Source organism: Balaenoptera borealis, assembly GCF_965194805.1.
Source record: "Balaenoptera borealis genome assembly, contig: HAP1_SCAFFOLD_1992, whole genome shotgun sequence".
Classification (NCBI taxonomy): Eukaryota; Metazoa; Chordata; class Mammalia; order Artiodactyla; family Balaenopteridae; genus Balaenoptera; species Balaenoptera borealis.
The window spans coordinates 11,273-31,545 of NW_028122271.1; the positions used below are offsets into that span (position 1 = coordinate 11,273).

Consider the following 20,273-nt stretch of genomic DNA (forward strand, 5'->3'; position numbering starts at 1 on the left):
CTGCAATGGTTTATGACTTGCCCTTGGCCCCAAACTCTAGTTGGATCTTTCTAGTATCTATAGAATCACAACATACTAATAGACACTATCTATCAGAACAATTCCTAGGCTTTCATCTAGATCAGCTCTACTGGTCTAAGAAACTATTATTTTCTACTGTCAACTCCCTCACTCTCAGAATAGATGCAGAACATGATAAATGACAACCTCAAGTATATATAGCCAACAGATCTCTTCTTGTCTAACTGATGCATTCAGTACTTTATTTATACGGACAGTATTTCTCAGGATACAGTGTACCATCCCTGAGTCATTTCCTCTTCCCACTACTGTCCAATTTTTCTCAAAGTTAATGTCTCCAAAGGGAAGAGTTAGGATGTAAATGAATAGAAGTACACAGGAGGCCTCAAAAAATACTGGAACACCTGATTAGACTTCTATTGGTACATTCTGTCTTCTGAACTAGGGGGCTGAAAGTGAGACTGAGATAAAAGATTTTCCTACCTACAATCAATTAAGTAAGCTTGTTTTATGTCTCGTAGCCACTAAGTGAGTTTTTAAAATCATAGCCATGCAGGTAGTGAAAATTTCTTCCAGTTCCTGGTTATAGGCTTCATAATCAATCCTAACATATGAGCATTTTGTGGTTCTTTTTTTCAGTGGCATCACAGTGGGAAATCAGGAGCAATTATATCGGGGCTTTAACTCAGTTACCATTAGATACTAGTTGGGTCCTCTTAAAATTAACAGAAAATCTGCGTAAGACCAGGGACAACTACTTTCTTTTTAATTTCTACACCTATAAAGATGTCTATTGACAAATCATGAACAATTTATATCTAAACTGAACCAAGTCAACTCCTGTGGACCAATCAATATGTTATCCCAACAATCAAAACCCCGCACCATACCAACTCTGTATCCTTATAATTTTCCACAGAAAATATTTATTCAGTTCCTCCACAGGATGCTATTCATTTTCTAAATCTGCAGTTCTATTGTGGTGATCTCACAGGGATGTTGTGGGATATTTTAAAATTCTAGAGAAAGAGTGATATGTAATATCTGGTGTACAGGACAAAAACTAATCGCTAAAGATAGTTTAAAGTTTCAACATTAGATACTGCTACATTCCTTTCAATGCTGCTGTCTGTATCTCTGCAGAGTTGGATTTTTGACGGTTTCTGTAACAAAAGCAATAAATGAGGGTGGTTGTGTCCAATCTCATCTCAAGGTTTGAGAAACTGTGCCCTAATAGCCACACATATCTCGTTAGCAAGTAATTATGCATATTTCTGAACAAAGTAAAATGTTTTCTTTCAAACACAAAACGAAAAATATTTTTGCTTATTAAGCTGTAAGATCAAAACGCTAAGTATTTTTATACCCTAATAACATAATAGCTTAGTGTCTGAAAAAATACTTCATGTATTTATATGCTGCTGATGATTTATATCCCCACGATGATGAGAAAAGAAATCACCCAAACACTAAGGTGACTGTGAACAGAGAAAACTTGGAAACCTTTGTCCTAGATGGAGTCCACTAACCCAAACAAGTAACTGTTCATACAATTTTCTTCAAATATTTATCAAATGTTTGAGTGTACACAATACATCTGACCAAATAACTCACCTATCTGAACCAGAGCCTGTGTCATGAAAATCTCCATGTTTCACTTAAAGATTAAAGAGCACTGAGCTTTCATATGTCATCCAGAATTAAACAGCCAATCCACAAATAAAATTTCAAAAAATAAAATTTTGAATAATTTCTGCATAATACCTGAGTGTGAGCTCTCAATGGTGGTGTCTGACTTGGAATCCAGAGATGAAGGAATTTGTCTTAATTGGGGAACATAGTACATCTTTGTACTACCAGAAGGCTTATATGGCAACAGTAAAGGCTGGCCTAAGGACATAAAGATCAGAATAATTAATAAGAAAACATTTATTAATTAACTGAACAAATATTAAGCACCTTTAATGTGCCAAGCAGTGGTCAAGATTCTTGGAATGTATCAGTAAACTAGCATTCTAGAAGAGGGAGATAGACAGTAAACAATTAGCATACTAAATAAGTAAATCATCTAGTATTTTTATAAATTATTAGTGACATAAAAAATTAGAAAATACTGGGACTTCCCTGGTGGTGCAGTGGGTTAAGAATCTGCCTGCCAATGCAGGGGACAGGGGTTCGATACCTGGTCTGGGAAGATCTCACATGCTGTGGAGCAACTAAGCCTGTGCACCACAACTACTGAGCCTGCGTGCCACAACTACCAAAGCCCGCCCGCCCTAGAGCCCGAGCGCCACAACTACTGAGCCCATGTGCCGCAACTACTGAAGCCCACGTGCTCTAGGGCCCTTGTGCTGCGAGTACTGAGCCCTCGTGCTGCAACTACTGAAGCCTGTGCGCCTAGAGCCCACGCTCTGCAACAGGAGAAGCCACCACAATAAGAAACCCATGCACCACAACGAAGAGTAGCCCCTACTCACCACAGCTAGGGAAAGCCCGTGTGCAGCAACAAAGACCCAAAACAGCCACTCCCCCCCCAAAAATTAGAAAATGCTGAGGAAGATTAGAAGTATTTGGGAAATTGCAGCAGGATGCAGTTTAAATAGAGTGGTAAGGGTAGGATTCATTGAGAAGACGACTTCCTAGCAATCTATTCCATATTTAGATGGCTCTAACTAAGAAACACTTTATCTTATATTGAACCCAAACCTGGTCGTTGTTAACCCCTACTACTGATCTTTGAAGGTTCTCCCTCCAGAGTCATAGAAAGTAAATCTAATTCTCTTCTATGTGGCAGATTTTCAAAATAAGTTTCCCATTAAAAAAGTATAACTTCTCAATATTAAAAAAATACACAGAAATAAAAAAGACAAAGTCTTACCACTCAAAGATAACTATTATTAATATTTTAATGTATTTCTACAGGTCTTTCCTCTGTATTTCTTATTTGTTTACATAGTTGTGTATAGTATGTATAATGTGGAATTCAGTTTTTCTACTTTACATTGATAATAAAATATTCATTTTATTTCCTATCGTCACATTTTTTATCATTCTACTACACATTAAGTGTATTTAACCCTTCTCATAATGTTAAAAATTTAGGCTGGATTAAATTTTCAATAATAAAGAATTCTGTAATAAAGACTTCCTGTTTATAGCATACCCATTCTCCCCTGCTGCCCCATTTCACATAAGTTTTCTGATTTCAGAGTGAAAAATTATGTCATTTATAAAGTTTCTTTTTTTTAAATACTAACTGCTAAAATTCTTTCTAAAATGTCTGTGACATGGTAGTAATTTGATTATTATAGAAGATGAAATCTTTTTCTTCTTCTTCTTATTTTTTTGCTTCATTGGGTCTTCATTGCTGCACGCGGGCTTTCTCTAGTTGCGGTGTGGGGGGGCTACTGTTCGTTGTGGTGCGCGAGCTTCTCACTCTTCTCACTGCAGTGGCTTCTCTTGTTGTGGAGCACAGGCTCTAGGCACGCAGGCTTCAGTAGTTGTGGAGCATGGGCTCAGTAGTTGTGGCTCGCAGGCTCTAGAGCACAGGCTCAGTAGTTGTGGCACACGGGCTTAGTTGCTCTGCGGCATGTGGGATCTTCCCGGACCAGGGCTCGAACCCGTGTCCCCTGCACTGGCAGGTGGATTCTTAACCACTGCGCCACCAGGGAAGTCCCTGAAATCTTTTTCTATACACTTGTTTTTCTTTCATGATGTGGTAGAAACTCTCTCTCTCTCTGTAACAGCATTTTGATATTTAGCTGGGTACATACTGCTCATCTGTACACTGTATTTCCCAATCTCCCTTGCAGACATGTATGGACATATGACTAAGTCTGGGCCCATAGGTCAAGGGTGAGAATAATGTCTGCAACTTCCAGGCATCCCATTAAAACACTCCACCGGCTGCTGCTAAAATTTATCCTCCCCATTACTCTTCTTTTCCAGTATTTTCTTTATTAGTCTTCCGGAAAAAACTTAAGATCAATTAAACAAGTTCAAAAGAACAATTCCATTAGAATTTTGAGTAGAATTACATTAGAGTTTAAATTCATTTGGGAATAAATGACATCTTTAAATATTCAATTTTCCCATTCAGAAATATCCCATCCCTCCTTTTAGTCTACTCTCCTTTTCTATGCCTACACAAAGGATTAGTATTGCCATCACATGAGTCCTATAAAATTCTTGTTTAGGTTACTCCTCAGTATTCATGGGGTTGTACTGCTCATTCAAATAGAATTTTGTAGATAGCTACCACTTCTCCTGATTAAACACAACAGCTTCTTCAGTTTATCCTTATGGACCATGGTCTTCTCTTGCATCCTGTAATCACCTCTAGATGGACTCCTAGTTGCCCATGTCTAGTTTATAAAAATCAAAATACTCTAGACAGAGTCTGATAGTCCCAGAGTAGAATGAGATCTCCTTCATTCTGGACGCAATAACAACTTTTATATTACTTAGAATTGTGTTACCATCCTTGACCACTCCATCATTCTGATGATTTGACATGGAATCCATATTACTAGTACCCTGCTTCCAACCAAGGAACTGACTTCATAGTGAAGGAAATGAGACAACAGGCTGATGCCTAAAGGGAGTCACTGTTCTCCTCACAAGCCTGATCACCCACAGCTATGGTAAACTCAAAAACAAAAAAGCGAGTGAACAATTTACTGATAACTGTCATGGCACAAGCTGGGAGGCATCACTTTCTGAGGCTGGAATGCTAGCTTGCCAAATACGGCATGTGCTCAGAACCACATATGGCACTTGCCTATCCTACAGACAGAATGCATATATTTAGGAACAAAGGCAGAAGCCTTTAAAATCTTTTGCTTTCTATCTCTGTGACTCTGCTTTGTTTGATGGAAGATCTTAGAAATAAGGGAGGGGCACTTCTACCGGGAGACAGGAGCCATCTAGTCATTTTACATTCTTTATGTCACTGAAACAATACAGGGAATAGGATGCCATAGTGTTGACTAAAACTACAATTGACCTTAACTATCAGGGAGAAATAAGGTTACCTTAAAAGAAGAAAGTCAGTAGGAGTATGGCTTACACCTAGGGGACCACTTTACCAAGCCTGGTCATAGAAATTAACAAAAAATGACCTTAAACCTATGCAGGGCTAGCAAAGCCTTAGACTACTTAGGAATACTTGTACCAACCTATCAGGCAAAGCCCCAGCCAATGAGAACCTGGCTGAATTCAAGGAGAATGAAGAAATGTATAGAGGCTGGAAGAATTTAAATAACAGGAAAAATAGGCTGTAGCCTCTACTTCTCTTTGGACGTTGCTGTAGTCATTATTGTTAGAATATTGACTTAGTAGTTTTCTTCCTCCACCAGTGTATATAAAGCTTGGTGGTGATGGTTAAATTTACCATTTAGTTCAAAGTTTGCAGAAAATGGACAACAACAATTGGGCAGAATTACAATGGACCCAGGGCAAGAATGGCTACCATGTGGAGATGGAGAATTCAGAGGCAAGATAAGTGGCTTTTTGAAATTCTCAACAACTTTCTGTTTGGATGCAGAAGTCTTAAAGTTACTTTGGACTGCCTATCTCTGGGGGAAGAAGCGACTATTCAGCAAATAATGGTTGTTCCTGGGAGAGAAAGAAAGGACTGCAGAAGGGTAAAGAAGAAAGTCCAACCATAAACTTTATTCCTTCAAAAAACTTGCAAATGGAACTAAATATAAACATATAGCATATTACTCTTAATTTGTTAATTCAGAGCAGTGGACACATAGTCATAAATTCAACATGCTATTCTGTATACTTTTAAAATATTTTTAAAATTTTACTTCTGAATCCACAGAGTTAAAAATCTTTTATTATTAAACCAAATAATATTTCTCTTTTAAAGGAGTCTTTTCTACCAAGTACCTGTATGTAAAGGTAAGACCGTGAACTGTGGGCTCTATGTAGACCGATCCATTTGATGTCAGAAGAGGTATAAAATACACTTTCACAGTTGGATTTCCTCTCCTGTGCTCTGCCACCAACATGAAAACAGCATACCCAGAGTAGCCTGGGTTTCAGTACAAGGCATGTGGAACAGACCCAAACCGTTTTTGCATCCTGATGCCAAACTCCAACTGACTCATAAGCCCATGAGTGAGGAAAGCAAATGTCTGTTGTTACGAAGCACTGAGATTTTCGAGGTTCTTATACAGTATCACGGTGGCAATAGGTAACTGACACATTAAAGGTGTTCTGTGTGATATTGATTAGACTATACATTTGGGGGGCATAATTTTATATCACAATAAAAATGTATAAGATATATAACCATCTCGGGTTTCCCTGATAGCGCAGTGGTTAAGAATCCGCCTGCCAATGCAGGGGACACGGGTGCCAGCCCTGGTCCGGGAAGATCCCCCATGCCGCGGAGCAACTAAGCCCATGTGCCACAACTACTGAGCCTGCGCTCTAGAGCCCGCGAGCCACAACTACTGAGCCCATGCACCGAAGCCCACGCGCCTAGAGCCCGTGCTCCACCACAAGAGAAGCCACCGCAATGAGAAGCCCGTGCACCGCAACGAAGAGTAGCCCCCGCTCGCCGCAACTAGAGAAAGGCTGCACGCAGCGATGAAGACCCAACACAGCCAAAAATAAAATAAATAAAAGTAAAAAAAAAAAAAAGAAAAGAAATATAACCATTTCAACATATAAATGTATTTATTCAAATTAAATTCAGTGCAATTTACATGTGGAACTAAGCAATTTTCTTTATACATTTAGGCATATTCCATTTATACCTACAGACAGGTAAACTTTTTGCACAAGTAGGAAAACTTAAAATATATTTTGAATAGATTTGTACAAACTGTTGAATACTTTAAAATTAGTAATTGAAAGTTCCCACCCTCATTTGGAGGTAGAATGGGAACTTAACTTTCCAGTTACTGGTCTGAAAAAGAAAATAACTTGCTATAATTTTGAATGTTATATAGTATAAGCACTATAAAAATATCACTGTCATGATAGCATAGGAACACTCTAAATGTAGACCTTATGGTAGAAATTGCTAGCTGTTCACCAAAACTCATTTCTTCTTCATCCTGGAAAGCACAGCTAAACTATTCCTAGTCAGTGGAAAGTGATGTGGGCCACACCTAGGCCTAGCCCATAAAAGCCTCCCAACATGTGCTCCTCCATGCTTTTCGTCCCTTCCAGTTGACTATGATGATGAATCCAAGGTTCCATGTTTTAAAGAAAGCAGAGTCACAGTCAACCTGGGTCCCTGCTCAACGTTTCTTGAGCAAGAAATAGACTGGTATTGTGTTTGCTATCTGTTCACTGTATCATGCAAAACAATAGTAAAAGAAACAATGCCAAATAGTTATCTACCTCCCTAAAATTGAACCTCTATAGTTTTTATGTTTTCATGAACTACTTGCATTCTTATGACAAGTATTATGAGTTGAAAATACGTCAGCCACAAGTAGCATGAGTTTCACATAGGTTGTTAACTTCACTAGAAATTGAAGTAAAAACATAATAAATTATATTCTCTTCATAGCTATGTAAATAAAAGATGTTTTAATCATGTACAACCTAATGCTTAAAATTAAAATTAGGTTTTCTAACTAGAAAGACCCAATCAAGAAATTTCTTAGTTAATGACACACAAAAGTTGGTAATGTGACCTAAAATTCTCTTACCATCTGTGCCATGAAGAACAGTAATCTGTTGGACTGAAGATGATGAAGCAAACTTGACAGGAACTTTGCCCAACTTCTGTGTACTGAGGTCTGGAATATCATGTCCACGATCTTCAGCATTAACAAAAATCTCAGATGAAAACATGGTTTTTCCTGGACTCTCTGTTGTTATCTGAGTGACTGCATCAGATGATAATTTTCCAGAGAAGGGAGAAAACGGGGTCTTAATCTCCTTTGGTGATCTGAACAAAAAAGAGAAAGCACACAGCAGGTCATATCCTTGGCTTATCAAATACTGTAATTTCTTTCCAAATGTGGCTTCAATATTTTTTGGAGACACATCCAACTCAAATGGTTAAGTTATTTCTGCAGTACCCTGTGCTTTTTTACATACTTATTACAGGGTGATCATGCATGAGTTTACTTTTACTTATTTTAAAATCTACTTTTATTTTGGATTTAGAATGCTATTATATAAGGAAAGGGTACTTTTCAGTTGAAGTGGAAAGATATCCATTAAAAAATAATTACTGGAAGTCCACTATAAATTAGGGGACTATGCTAAACGCATAGAGTGTACAAAAATAAAAAAGAAACAGAGCCTTTCCTCAAAAAGTTTATATGTCAGTGGGGGAACCAGAGGTTTTTAAGGTTGTAATTATGTATATAGATTATAAAGAATCCATATTAAAACATAATGGAGTAAATAAATGAGTGTATAAATAAATAAATAATAGGAGGGAGGGAGAAGACAAATCTTGCCAACAGAAGAATTCCATATGTAGGTAACCTCCCCCCCGCCCCCCCCCGGCATCCATCTCCTCCCCAAGGAGGTGGAGGTGAAGCTTAATCTTCCCCTTAAGTCCAGTCCTGGGCTGGCCTTAATGATTGAATTCCAGAGACAGTATAAAATGGGAGAAAAAGTAACTTTACAGTGGAGAAACCAAGCAAACACCATGTTATGCAAGTGATGATGTTTCACATCACCAGTGATGTCACGGAGACACTACATACTCTCTGTTATGATGTGATGAGACGGTTACTTCGCTTCTGCGGTATTCTTTGTCAAAACCTATAACTCCAGTCGAATCATGAGAAAAACATCAGCCAAACCCAGACTGAGAACAATTCTACAAAATATCAGACAAATATTCCTCAAGACTGTCAAAATCATGAAAAACAAGGAAGGAATGAGGAACTGTCATAGACCAGAGAAGACTAAGGAGACATGACAACTAACTAAGTGGAATGTGATATACTGGATTGGGTCCTAGAACAGAAAAAGGTCATTAACAGGAAAACTGGTGAAATCCAAAAAAAGTCTTAAGTTTAGTTAATAGTAATGTATAAATGTTGGCTTTTTAATTTTGAAAAATATACTATGGTAGTATAAGATGTTAGCAATAGGAAAAACTGGGAGAGAGGTAAAGGGAACTCTGTTTGTATCTTTTCTGCAGATTTGAAATTATTTGAAAATGAAAAAGGTCATTTTTAAAAAATGGAGTAATACTGTATTGTATTATATCACAGAAGAAGAAGACCTTTTAAAAGGTCTTTTAAATCTCTACCCTCTATATACTATTCACTAATTAAAAGGACAATTATGAGAAAAGAAAATAGGCCCATCTCCCTTATGTATACAGAAGCAAAAATCATACACAAAATGTTAGACAATCAAATGTAGAGTGTGTGAGTGAGTGAATGTGTGTGTGTGTGTGTGTGTGTGTGTGTGTGTGTGTGTGTGAATTCCTACCAAGTTGTTTTACTCCAGAAATGCAAGGTGAGTTAACATTCAAATATCAATAAATGTCATGCACCACATCCATAAAATAAAGGAGAAAATGTATATGATCATATCAGTATAGTCAGATAAAGCATTTGATAAAATTCAATAATTATGTATGATTAAAAACTCATAGCAAAGGGAAACTACAAAAAACTTTAGAGCCACCATCCTATTTATAGTGAAATGTGGAGAACGTCCACTGTAAGATTAGGAACAAAATAAGAATGCCAACTCTTACCTTTTCTATTCAACCTATTAGTAAAAGTATTAAATGGCATTAGCAGTAAGGCAGGAAAAAGAAATCAGAAATATAAGGCTAAGAAAGGAAGAAATCATACTGTCACTTTCCATAGTTGATATAATTAAGGATACAGAAAATCCAAAACCATCTACAGATAACTTATTAGAATATCAGTTAGTTTTTAGAAGAGTTGCCAGATAAGAGACCAAACATTAAAAAATTCCACTAACATTTTTCTGTGTCTGAAAAGTTATAAAATTAAAAACTAAAAAATATGCCATCTACATTATCATCAAAACATCATATACCTAATAATAAGTGTAATAAAAAATGTAAGAACCCTATTAGAATAGAAAACTATTGATATATCATAGAGAGAAATTAAAGGTGATCTAAATAGGATTTCTGCTTTGAGGCAGGATGTATAGGCATACCTCACTTTATTGCACTTCACTTTATTGTACCTTGCAGATAATGCTTTTTTTTTTTTTTTTTTTTTTTTTTTTTTTACAAATTGAAGGTTTGTGGCAACCCTGTGTCAAGCAGCTCTACTGGTGGTGCCATTTTTCCAACAGCATTTGCTCACTTCGTGTCTCTATGTCATGTTTTGGTAAGTCTCACAATATTTCAAACTTTTTCACTATTATACTTGTTACATGATCTGTGATCAGTGATCTTTGATGTTACTATTGCAAAAAGATTACAGCTTGCTGAAGGCTCAGATGATGGGTAGCATTCTTAAAGTCTACTTTCAAATTAAGATATGTACTTTTTTTAGACATAATGCTATTGCACACTTAATAGACTACAGTATAGCATAAACATAACTTTTACATGCACTGGGAAACCAAACAACTCGTGTGACTTGCTTTCTTATGATATTCTCCTTATTGTGGTGTCTGGGACCAAAGCCATATCTCCATAATAATATGCCTGCACTAGGTAGGCACAGGCCATCACTCCTGCTGCAACGAGCAAACAAACTTGAATAAAAGATCATCGAGCTAAGGAAGCAATCAAGAAACAATATCAACTAATATGCTAGAGAGGGACATTTAGAGATTTGGAGCAGGGGTTTGGTGTAGGGAGACATACTCCACTGGAAAAGAGAAATCACCATATCTTTTGATGAACTCATTTGCTGGCATGATGGAGTGAAATCTAGCAGAATGTCAAGCCGATTTCCCCCACAGGACATTTCCTTAGTGTCAGGGTGGTATAGGATGATGGGGGACTGAGCCAAGAAAGCAGAGTGAAATTTCCTGCACAGTCATGGCACTAACAAACCAAATCCCGCTAGATAAAGGGGCCTGTGACAATCATTAGGTCTCCTCTTCAAGACATTTGCCAGTTTTTGAACCTATATAAAGCAGGAAGCTAAATACCTAATGCCTGAGGGAGAGAACTTTCCAAAGTGAGGAATTAGAGACCTACCAGACTCACAGTAAAAACCCAGAAGTGCCATCCCCAAGAAGGGGGCTGAGTCAGAAAAAGTGAAGTCATCTGCAATGTTTCAGTGTTTATGAGACAAATTTTCACTGAGAAAGTGTAACGGCAACAAATACATAGCTGGTCTCTCCTTACATTTGCCATACTCTGAAGCTGTGAGAACTGAGAGCCTAAAGAGCTGAATTCAAACATCTGAAAGACTGAAGTCAATAACTGACTGTATTTATTGAAGAATCAAAGACCTGTCAGGCTCACAGCAAAAATCCAGGGAGGCCACAAATTAGGAAAAATCATAGGTAGGATGAGACAACTAAAGCTCCAACCCAGTTCTGACCTAGTAAAATTCCTGAAATGACTGAAATGATCAGCCACTCTGATTAACAGAGAAAAGGGTAAATCTTCTCTGGTGCAAAGTAATAGCATCTTCAGTCTCTATGAATTTTTTATTCACCACGTCCAGCACACAATCAAAAATTATGAAATTCCTGAAGCAGGAAAAAGTGACTAAAACTTAAGACAAAAAAAAAAACAAAAAAAAAAAACCAAGAAAAATTGATTTAGAGGGAATTCAGATTCTGGAGTTAGCACAGAACTTTAAAATGACTATATTGAGAGTAAAAGATGGGGATTAATAGATTAAAATATGGAGAATCTCAACAGAAAATTGGAATCAATTTTAAAAAATCAAATACAGATAAATGAAAAATAAGAAAACTGATCCCCAGCAGACCTTAGGGAATACTAGAAGAAATTTTTTTGGGCTGAAGTAAAATGGCCCAACATAGAACAGAGCTGGGCTCTCGGTCCCATATTGAACTCGAGTTGGAAGAGGCGAGTCCGGTCTCAAAACGGAGGTAAAACCGCCGCCCGGTCGCCCCCAGCCCGACTCCGGCCGCCGCCGCCGCCGGGGGGAGGAGGGCCATGATCCAAAGGAACCAGAACAGTTGAGAAAACTGTTTATTGGTGGTCTGAGCTTTGAAACTACAGACGATAGCTTAAGAGAACATTTTGAGAAATGGGGCACACTTACAGATTGTGTGGTGATGAGAGACCCCCAGACAAACCGTTCCAGGGGCTTTGGTTTTGTGACTTACTCTTGGGTTGAAGAGGTGGATGCAGCAATGTGTGCTCGACCACACAAGGTTGATGGGCGTGTAGTGGAACCAAAGAGAGCTGTTTCTAGAGAGGATTCTGTAAAGCCTGGTGCCCGTCTAACAGTGAAGAAAATTTTTGTTGGTGGTATTAAAGAAGATACAGAAGAATGTAATTCGAGAGACTACTTTGAAAAGTATGGCAAGATTGAAACCATAGGAGTTATGGAAGACAGGCAGAGTGGAAAAAAGAGAGGATTTGCTTTTGTAACTTTTGATGATCATGATACAGTTGATAAAATTGTTGTTCAGAAATACCACACTATTAATGGGCATAATTGTAAGTGAAAAAGGCCCTTTCTAAACAAGAAATGCAATCTGCTGGATCACAGAGAGGTCGTGGAGGTGGATCTGGCAACTTTATGGGTCGTGGAGGAAACTTTGGAGGTGGTGGAGGTAACTTTGGCCGTGGTGGAAACTTTGGTGGTGGTGGAGGTGGTGGCAGCAGAGGTAGTTATGGAGGAGGTGATGGTGGATAAAACGGATTTGGAGGCGACGGTGGTAACGATGGTGGTGGTCCTGGTTACAGTAGTAGAGGAGGCTATGGTGGTGGTGGACCAGGATATGGAAACCAAGATGGTGGATATGGTGGCGGTGGTGGAGGATATGATGCTTACAATGAAGGAGGAAATTTTGGAGGTAACTATGGTGGTGGTGGTGGGAGCTATAATGATTTTGGAAATTATAGTGGACAACAGCAATCAAATTATGGACCCATGAAGGGGGGCAGTTTTGGTGGAAGAAGCTCGGGAAGTCCCTATGGTGGTGGTTATGGATCTGGTGGTGGAAGTGGTGGATATGGTAGCAGAAGGTTCTCAAAACTCAGAAGAAAAGGGCTACAGTTCTTAGCAGGAGAGAGAGCGAGGAGTTGTCAGGAAAGCTGCAGGTTACTTTGAGACAGTCGTCCCAAATGCATTAGAGGAACTGTAAAAACCTGCCGCAGAAGGAACGATGATCCATAGTCAGAAAAGTTACTGCAGCTTAAACAGGAAACCCTTCTTGTTCAGGACTGTCCTAGCCACAGTTTGCAAAAAGTGCAGCTATTGATTCATGCAACGGAGGGTCAATTAGATGTACATTCCTGAGGTCTTTTATCTGTTGTAGCTTTGTCTTTTTCTTTTCATTACATCAGGTATATTGCCCTGTAAATTGTGGTAGTGGTACCAGGAATAAAAAATTAAGGAATTTTAAACTTTTCAATATTTGTGTAGTTCAGTTTTTCTACATTTTAGTACAGAAACTTTAACAAAATGCAGTTTTGAAGGTGTTTCCTTGTGAGTTAACAAGTAAAGAAGATCATTGTTCATTAATATTTTGTATGAATTTTGCTAAAGTTAACTGTAAAGAAACACCTGCTGACTTGCAGTTTAAGGGGATCTATTCTCCCCATTTCCAAACCATGAAATGAATGGGCTCTGACATGTGGAGAGAATAGATATTTGTATGTTTGCAATGTGTGTTTTAGATAATAGAATTGGGTATTTAAATTAGCATATTTGTGAATTTAATAGCTTTAAGATTTACTTCAAATGAAAAATCTCAGAATTCAAAAAAAAAAAAACAAAAGAACAGAGCTGGGAGCGCGATTGGCGCTGCCTGCGGGGGAGGAGCGCCGCCGCCGCCGCGAGCTGGGAGCTCGATTGGCGCTCCCTGCGGGGGAGGAGCGCCGCCGCCGCCGCCGCCGCGAGCTGGGAGCTCGACTGGCGCTCCCTGCGGGGGAGGAGCGCCGCCGTCGCCGCCGCGAGCCGGGAGCTCGATTGTCGCTGCCTGCGGGGGAGGAGCGCCGCCGCCGCGAGCTGGGAGCTCGCTTGGCACTGCCTGCGGGGGAGGAGCGCCGCCGCCGCCGCCGCCGCCGCGAGCTGGATTGGCGCTGCCTGCGGGGGAGGAGCGCCGCCGCGGCCGCCGCCGCGAGCTGGGAGCTCGTTTGGCGCTGCCTGCGGGGGAGGAGCGCCGCCGCCGCCGCCGCCGCGAGCTGGGAGCTCCATTGGCGCTGCCTGCGGGGGAGGAGCGCCGCCGCCGCCGCCGCCGCCGCCGCCGCCGCCGCCGCGAGCTGGGAGCTCGACTGGCGCTCCCTGCGGGGGAGGAGCGCCGCCGCCGCCGCCGCCGCGAGCTGGGAGCTCGATTGGCGCTGCCTGTGGGGGAGGAGCGCCGCCGCCGTCGCCGCCGCGAGCTGGGAGCTCGCTTGGCGCTGCCTGCGGGGGAGGAGCGCCGCCGCCGCGAGCTGGGAGCTCGCTTGGCACTGCCTGCGGGGGAGGAGCGCCGCCGCCGCCGCCGCCGCCGCGAGCTGGATTGGCGCTGCCTGCGGGGGAGGAGCGCCGCCGCCGCCGCCGCCGCGAGCTGGGAGCTCGTTTGGCGCTGCCTGCGGGGGAGGAGCGCCGCCGCCGCCGCCGCGAACTGGGAGCTCGATTGGCGCTGCCCTGCGGGGGAGGAGCGCCGCCGCCGCCGCCGCCGCCGCCGCCACGAGCTGGGAGCTCGATTGGCGCTGCCTGCGGGGGAGGAGCGCCGCCGCCGCGAGCTGGGAGCTCGATTGGCGCTGCCTGCGTGGGAGGAGCGCCGCCGCCGTCGCCGCCGCGAGCTGGGAGCTCGGTTGGCGCTGCCTGCGGGGGAGGAGCGCCGCCGCCGCCGCCGCGAGCTGGGAGCTCGACTGGCGCTCCCTGCGGGGGAGGAGCGCCGCCGTCGCCGCCGCGAGCCGGGAGCTCGATTGTCGCTGCCTGCGGGGGAGGAGCGCCGCCGCCGCGAGCTGGGAGCTCGCTTGGCACTGCCTGCGGGGGAGGAGCGCCGCCGCCGCCGCCGCCGCCGCGAGCTGGATTGGCGCTGCTTGCGGGGGAGGAGCGCCGCCGCCGCCGCCGCCGCGAGCTGGGAGCTCGATTGGCGCTGCCTGCGGGGGAGGAGCGCCGCCGCGGCCGCGAGCTGGGAGCTCGATTGGCGCTGCCTGCGGGGGAGGAGCGCCGCCGCCGTCGCCGCCGCGAGCTGGGAGCTCGATTGGCGCTGCCTGCGTGGGAGGAGCGCCGCCGCCGTCGCCGCCGCGAGCTGGGAGCTCGATTGGCGCTGCCTGCGTGGGAGGAGCGCCGCCGCCGTCGCCGCCGCGAGCTGGGAGCTCGATTGGCGCTGCCTGCGTGGGAGGAGCGCCGCCGCCGCCGCCGCCCCCGCCGTCGCAGTCGTCGTGAGTGAAGAAGCGCCTCGGTGACGCCTGGTGAGGGCCCTCGCCGACGCCTGGGCTTACCTGCCGCCCGGCCAGCTCCGCTCGTTTCCCGTCCCCCGCGGCCCGGCGCGGGGCAGGCCTGCCAGGGCCATGGAGGACGAGGTGGTCCGCATTGCCAAGAAGATGGACAAGATGGTGCAGAAGAAAAACGCGGTGAGCGCGGCGGGCGGCGCGGGCCGGAGGGAGGCCGGGCGGCGGGCGGGGGCCAGTCGGCCTGAGGGGGCTCCCGGCCCGCGGTGAGCGCGGCGGGTGCTGCGAGACGGCGGCGAGGCCCGCGCTCTGGGGAGGGGTTCCTGGGGAGGGGGGAGCTTCGTGTCCCGCGGCCGCGTCCCGGGCAGGGGTTCTGGGGGGCGTCCTGTCCCGCAGCTGCGTCCCGGGCAGGGGTCTGGGGGGCGTCCTGTCCCGCAGCTGCGTCCCGGGCAGGGGTTCTGGGGGGCGTCCTGTCCCGCGGCCGCGTCCCGGGGAGGGGGTCCGGTCCCGCGGCCACCGGCGCTGGGATCCGCCCTGGGCGCCCGAGGCCCCTCGTGATTAGCGCAGCCCGGTAAACTCTATGGAGGCATCCTCCTCATTATTTTAAACGTGACGGTGGTAAAGCCTCGCTGGTTTAGCTGAAGAGTGCAGAGAGCCCTCCCTGTTTGAAAGAATTGGTTCTCTTTCCCGGGCTCATTGGCCAGCAGCGAGAAAACAACATCAAACAGAGGTTTGTGATCAGTTTTAGACATGAAACTGTTCAAGCAAAACGTGAATTTCCTGGATCTTATTTTTGAGGAAGGCTGAACATTCCCTTGATTGTCTCAACTCCCCTGCATGTTTGCTTAGCAATTAAAAAAGGTGAACTACGCCAGTGTACTTGGCAAGTTGCTAAACTTTTTGGAAAAAGTGGATCTTGTTAGGCCGCGGAGTGCGGGGAGCTGTGTTTAAGGCATTGCCGCCGACGAGGCTGTGCTGCCGGCTGGATTTGGACACATGTCGTTGCTGGTCCTCTCAGTGGTTTACAGTTGCTACCGGTGGCGTTTTCTGTCACTGATAACGTGTGCACGTGAACGTGGTCTCTTGCGGTTTGTATGAGGTGCTCCAGTTTCTGCATTTCTTTCCACCTGTGTGGGCCACTCTCAGTCCCTTGCTTCCGAGTCGTCTGTATTTTCAGCTAAACTTCTGAAATTCTAAGTCCAACGAATGTGAAGGAGAGAAGGGCTGCTCTGATTTGCACAGCACTTTGGAGTTACAAAGCGTTTGTGCAGAATTCTTTGGGGACTCACGACAGCTGTGTTGCATTCATTTTACAGAATAAGAAACTGAGTCAGACCAAGCAGTTCACCTCCTTAAATGAAGTGTGCGTTGTGGATTAAGCCAGGACCCGAGTTTTCTGCTGGGCAGCATGCAGAAGTAGTGTTAAACACCGAATTCTTAAGACTTCAGACTTGGTGTGCGCCTCTTTTCCTTTAACAGGTGCATTGCCCGGCGTGTAATTTCATACCCTGTTCATCTGTCTTTGCAATTTTGGCTTTTTAAAGGATTTCCTGTTTGTTTTCTGTTGCAGACGTTGCCGGTGCCATTTATTTTTTCTGTTGATACAGGCCTTTCATTCCTCACTGCAAGTGATGAGTTCTGTATATTTGATTGGCTGAACGTTTCTGTTATTCTGTTTAAACTGGCAAGTTTTTTTTCTTTGCCTAGAGAACCCTAGACTCCCCTAGTAGAAGCTGGCTCCTAGGGAAAAAGGCCGTTTCTTGGGTAATTTTTTTCTCGAACTCAGGCTATAAAATGTGTACCTTTTAATCATCTAGTGCACTAGGTGTTTTTGTTTGTTTCCTTTCCTTGAAATAGACGTTTCCTAGAAATGAGGAATTCCTTAGTGAGCAAGTATGGAGAAGACCAGTTTGTATTTATCTGCAGTTCTCAAATTATAAACATATAATGCGTCAGCAGGAGAATGAGGATAAGCTCCACAGATGATCCTCAAGTCTCACTTTTCTTTTCAAATCTTATATTTCTAGTAGTACAGAACTTTACCAATATAAAAACTTGCCCCCCCCCCCCCAAAAAAAAGAACACAACTGCAGGAAAGAACAAAGAGCACTTAAAGTGTGTGTGTGTCTAATATATACATGTACATATACCCAGGTACATACACCTTTATATTTATATGTTATTTTGTAAATAAGTGACAATAATAATGTCTTGTGGAGATGTAGAACAGAAGTATACAACGAAAGCACAAACAGCAGGAGGGGCAAATGGAGTTAAACTGTTCAACCTCCATGGGATGGTTCCATGGAGGAGGCAGAGAGGGGGATGGGATCCTCGAAGAGCTGCTGAAGACCTTGCATTTTTTGCAGATCTCTTTAGAATGCTACTTGCATATTGTGCTCTCACTGAATGCACCTGGCTGAGCTATGGCACATTAGCACGGTAAACATTTGTCAGATTTGCCCTAGTCAGAAAATTTTCTATACCTGCCATCCTGCTTGGCACTTAAAAAAAAATTTTCTTTTTTTAAGCTCTCTATGATATAGGGATGATGGGTGAAGAAGGTAGGCTGCAGGGTAATATGTAGTATGTATGATCCCATTTTGATACAGTAAACAGAAAGTATTAAATGCATGCCTGTTTGTATGAGCAGTGAGTTTGCATGGTTATCTCAAGAGGGAGGGAATGGGACGGGTAGAGAAAGAGACTGACCACAGACTATTGTTTTACTTGTTACAAGAGGCATGTGTTGCCTTCATTTCTGATTAAACTTTTTGTGTCCAGATTATTGTAGGTTTACATGCAGTTGTAAGAAATAATAGTGCGATAGCTCCTGTGTGTCCTTTACCCAGTTTTCCCCAATGGTAACATCTTACAGAATCATAGTATACTGTCACAACCTGGGTATTGCCATTGACACAGTCAAGATAGAGAACATTTCCATCCCACAGGATCTCTCCTGATGCCATTTTATAGCCACTGCTGCTCCCCCACTCCCCACCAAATCATAGTGATCTGATAGTGCAGTGGATAAAGTTGCAATAAAGTTTTTGTGCAGATGATCAAGGGAAAATACCCCCTGGGGAAGATGGCCCATCTCCCACTCCCCCGGCCCTATCTGTCCCTGGCAACCTGTCATTTCAAGAATGTTATGTGGGACTTCCCTGGTGGCGCAGCGGTTAAGAATCTGCCTGCCATTGCAGGGGACATGGGTTTGATCCCTTGTCCGGGAAGATCCCACATGCCGCGGAGCAGCTAAGCCCATGCGCCACAACGACTGAGCCTGCGCTTTAGAGCCCGGGAGCCACAACTACTGAGCCCACGTGCCACAACTACTGAAGCCCGCGTGCCTAGAGCCCGTGCTCTGCAACAAGAGAAGCCACCGCAGCGAGAAGCCCGCACACTGCAACAAAGAGTAGCCCCCGCTCGCCGCAACTAGAGAAAGCCCACACGCAGCAACGAAGACCCAACGCAGCCAAAAATAAAATAAATTAACTAATTAATTAAAAAAAAAGAATGTTATGTGAATAAAATCATATAGTGTGTAACCTTTTTTTTTTTTTAAGTAAAAAAAATTTTTTTTTGGCTGCGCTGCCGGTTGTGCGATCTTAGTTCCCCGACCAAGGATTGAACCCAGCCCAGGTAGTGAAAGTGCTGAGTGCTAAACACTGGACCGCCAGGGAATTCCCAGTATGCAACCTTTTGGATTGGCCTTTTTCAATCAGTGTAATTCCCTGGAGAGTCATCCAAATTGCATGAATCAACAGTGCTCCTCTTTTTTAAAAAAAAATTTATTTATTTATTTATTTGGCTGTGCGGGTCTTTAGTTGCAGCATGCGGGATCTAGTTCCCTGACCAGGGATGGAACCTGGGCCCCCTGCATTGAGAGTGCAGAGTCTTAACCGCTGGAACACCAGAGAGGTCCCAGTGCCGCTTTCTTTTTAATTGCTGAGTAGTATTCCATGGTTTGGCTGTACTTCAGTTTGTTTAATCACTTGCCCATTGAAGAACATCTGAGTTTTTTTCCCATTTCCTGACTATTACTGATAGAGATGCTGTGGACATTTGTGTACCTTTTTTTGTGCGAACATGCGTTCTCTGGGATAAATGCCGTAGGGTATGTGTTGCTTTTTTTGTTTTTTTTCCGGCTACGCTGTGCCACATGTGGGATCTTGGTTCCCCAATCAGGGATCGAGCCCGTGCCCCCTGCATTGGGAGCTTGGAGTCTTAACCACTGGACTGCCAGGGAAATTCCTGTATTGCTCCCCCCGCCCCACTTGATTGATTGATTGGTTGATTGGCTGTATTGGGTCTTAGTTGCGGCACGCGGGACCTTCGTTAAGGCATGTGGGATCTTTATTGTCGTTGCGGCGCACGGGCTCTTCGTTGCAGCATGAGAGCTTCTCTCTAGTTGTGGCGTGCGGGTTTTCTCTCTCTAGTTGTGGCACGTGGGCTCTGTAGTTGTGGCGTGCAGGCTCCAGAGCGCGTGGGCTCTGTAGTTTGCTGCACGTGGGCTACCTCATTGAGGTGTGCGAGCTCAGTAGTTTGGTGCGAGGGCTTAGTTGCCCCGCGGCATGTGGGATCTTAGTTCCCCGACCGGGAATCGAACCCGCGTCCCCTGCATTGCAGGACGGATTCTTTACCACTGAACCACCAGGGAAGTCCCTGTATTGCTTTTTTAAATTAAAAAAAAAAAAAAAGGAAAAGCAATTAGAGGTGAAACAACTAATTATATGATGGCCTTTCAAAGTACATATTCAAACCCTACATTCTT

At 43.9% G+C, this 20,273-nt stretch overlaps 1 protein-coding gene and 1 long non-coding RNA gene across 2 annotated transcripts in view; one reads left to right on the forward strand and one right to left on the reverse strand.

Annotated features, from left to right (window-relative positions):
- Positions 1 to 234: 234 nt before the first annotated feature.
- LOC309622285 lies at positions 235 to 7,829 on the reverse strand. The gene is made up of 2 exons (XR_014240676.1): positions 7,701 to 7,829; positions 235 to 1,911 (listed from the first exon to the last, which is right to left on the reverse strand). It is a non-coding gene; the product is annotated as an uncharacterized lncRNA (long non-coding RNA).
- Positions 7,830 to 11,991: 4,162 nt separating this feature from the next.
- Positions 11,992 to 20,273, forward strand: part of LOC309622284 (uncharacterized protein) — a gene marked incomplete at both ends in the record, with an annotated part of 37,023 nt that continues 28,741 nt past the window's right edge. Inside the window, 3 exon segments of the mRNA XM_082409406.1 lie at positions 11,992 to 12,606; positions 12,612 to 12,803; positions 12,807 to 13,138. Coding sequence (XP_082265532.1) covers positions 11,992 to 12,606; positions 12,612 to 12,803; positions 12,807 to 13,138 — 1,139 coding nt within the window.